The sequence below is a fragment of the Pseudoliparis swirei genome, unplaced genomic scaffold, assembly GCF_029220125.1.
Source record: "Pseudoliparis swirei isolate HS2019 ecotype Mariana Trench unplaced genomic scaffold, NWPU_hadal_v1 hadal_26, whole genome shotgun sequence".
Taxonomy (NCBI): Eukaryota; Metazoa; Chordata; class Actinopteri; order Perciformes; family Liparidae; genus Pseudoliparis; species Pseudoliparis swirei.
In genome coordinates, this window is record NW_026613262.1 from 318,119 (window position 1) to 320,720 (window position 2,602).

At 45.9% G+C, this 2,602-nt stretch overlaps 1 protein-coding gene across 1 annotated transcript in view; it reads left to right on the plus strand.

Moving 5' to 3' along the window:
- The window catches only part of LOC130190997 (E3 ubiquitin-protein ligase TRIM47-like), a 6,745-nt gene extending 6,521 nt beyond the window's left edge, over nt 1-224 (plus strand). The window contains exon 3 of the mRNA XM_056410670.1: nt 179-224. Coding sequence (XP_056266645.1) covers nt 179-224 — 46 coding nt within the window. The remainder of the gene's footprint in view (nt 1-178) is intronic.
- The last annotated feature ends 2,378 nt before the right edge of the window (nt 225-2,602 follow it).

Sequence of the window (2,602 nt, forward strand, 5' to 3'; positions counted from 1 at the left end):
CCCCGCATCCCGAGGGCGGACCCCCCCGCGGGTTTTTATTTTTTACCCTTCGACTGAGTTCCATGGCCGCATGGTCATTATGAAACCTCCTTAGAAATTTGATGCTAAACACTAATTTATCCCTAATCATGTCGTCTTCATGTCTGCCAAACTCACAGTCTTTGCTCTTCTGGCGTAGCTCTGTGATGAATCTGTCCACCGATATTCCTGCTGACATCGTGTGACCAGAATTGATGGCGTTCTAAAACCACGTTCTTTTGAGGGCTGCAATAGTCCGTGAAGGCTTGGAGAACTTCCTCCATTGTTTCTTCATCTCCATCTGGGATGATGGCGAGTGTGTTATACACTTCCAGCGCCTCCTCGCCGACCGTGTGGAGCAGAATGGCTATTTTAACCGTCTCTTCCTGACCCAACGCACCTGAAGCGGTCATATACAGCTTAAAACGTTGTTCCCATCTTCTCCAGTTTTCAGCTATATTCCTGGTAAGTATCAGCGATGGTGGCGGCTTGAACTGCTCCATGTTCGCACGTGCTAGCACTTTTTAAAAAATACCGTCCTCGAATTACTCCGTAACTCCGTCTTCTGACACCATGTTGTGTCTTTATGCTCTATGTATAAAGTCACTGTTATAGTTGTATACTATTCGTGGGTTATCTAAATCACTGTTCGATACAAATGCACGGAGACGAGGATGCAGCACAAGTTAGATCTTTTACTCGCCGGTTAATCACACACAACTGCCAGGCATGAACAAACTATCACCGAACTCTGTCGTGGTGACAGTCAAATACAATCGAGCACCGAGTGCTCTATCCAATATACCACAACAGGAGTGTGATGCACCTGGTGTGTTGTGCTCTCCTACTTCTGCCTTGCATATGTTGTTGAAGTTGGCTCGGTCAGCTCACCGTTAGCAGAAGTTAGCCGAGACAGCTTTTTGACTTCAGCCGTTTATCAATTCCAAGTACACTGAGTACCAGTGGCGGGCCGTCAGGGCCAGCAAGGCCTTCTCTGCTGGCCTAAACATCATCAGAATATATATTTTTTTCTAAATATATTTTCCCACAAATATGTATTCAATTATTTCCCAGAGTAAGAGTTATTCTCTTAATTTCATAGCGTTCCTCTTGGTTGTGCTGCTTCCAGCCCCAGGTTGAGATTGGGAGGGCTGGTCTTTATGTTAGATCTTTTATCCAATCATATTCAGCCATCGTGTGTTGCCAGGGGGCTAAAATCTGCCCTTAGGCCTGCAGAATCAACAGTGCGGGCGCTGGTAGCTTCAAGTGAATGGGAAAGAAAATTTCGTCAACCAATTAGCTTTAGAGTTGGCTCCTGTAGGCCTTCTAGCCCCGGAACCGGCACAGGAGCAGCTAGCAGGCGGAGTGCTGCACGTCTTTTGATTGGATTACCAATATTGAGAGGCGGGGCCTATGGGCAGGTAGATGCAGAACCTCAGAACTAGGAAACTGAATTTGATAAACGAATTAATTTGCGTACTACTAAGCTGTTTGTTCAACCCACAATGGCGGAAGGAGGAGAAGATATCGATTTGGTCGAGGATATAATTATAACGCCATTCTCAAGACAAACTTTAAGACCGACGCCGACGCTACAAAGCCCGTCACAGGCGGGACAGGGGCTCGCTCGCTACTTTCAAAGTTCCAACTACGAGCGATACCGATGGCTCAGGCTCCGAGAAGCTCTGCACACCGGACTGATGGGAATGCCTGTTGCAAGTGATCCATTTGGTGTTTGGAGCCACACTGGCTTTGCAAACTTGAGTTGTCTAAGCGAGGCAGCAACGAGACACCAAAGTACGGCTCGGCGCTTACAAGCATCGGTGCTTTGAAAACTTTTGGGGACACGGAGCGGATCGACAGAACAACGAACAAGCGGCAGCGGAGCTGCACAATGAACAGGTGAAGAACAAGAGGGACATATTGAAAAGACTCATTCATTGTGTCATGTGTTTGGGTAAACAGGAACTTTCATCTTCATCATCACGGTGAAACTGCTCTGGTGACAATGCGCTGTTTAGTGAACACACTGTAAAAAAAAGTTGGACTTAAAGCTAAAAGTTTGTGGACCAGAAATGGATAGAAGACGAATATTAATATAACTGTTGCACTCGATTATGTTCTTGCCTATTAGTTGAACTGGACTGTGTTGTACTCTTCCCCTGCAATTCTCTGAATAAAAATGTCAATTTCAAGGTGACGCAACGCCTGGTTCTCCTGCGTCTCTGTCTACCTGTATCGTGTCTAGAGCCATGGCATCATAATGATGTAATGAGAGGTGGATTAATTCGGGTGGGACTGTGTAGGACCTCACTGAAGGCCCAGGCCCCAGGCCCACGGCACGCCACTGGTATTTAGAATGTACAGACAAGAATGCATAATAAACACTGTTCGTCTACAGGTCCAAGTGCTAGGGATCGATTGCTTCTGTCTTGCTCCCCGATTTGACCAATCCTGTTCAACAATGAGGTTCGGACCGCCCAGCTCATTTGAATATACGGATACACAAATGTAAAACATAAATAAATGAAGAAATACGTGTGGACACATAAAGAGATATAAATAAATGAAGAAATACAGAAAT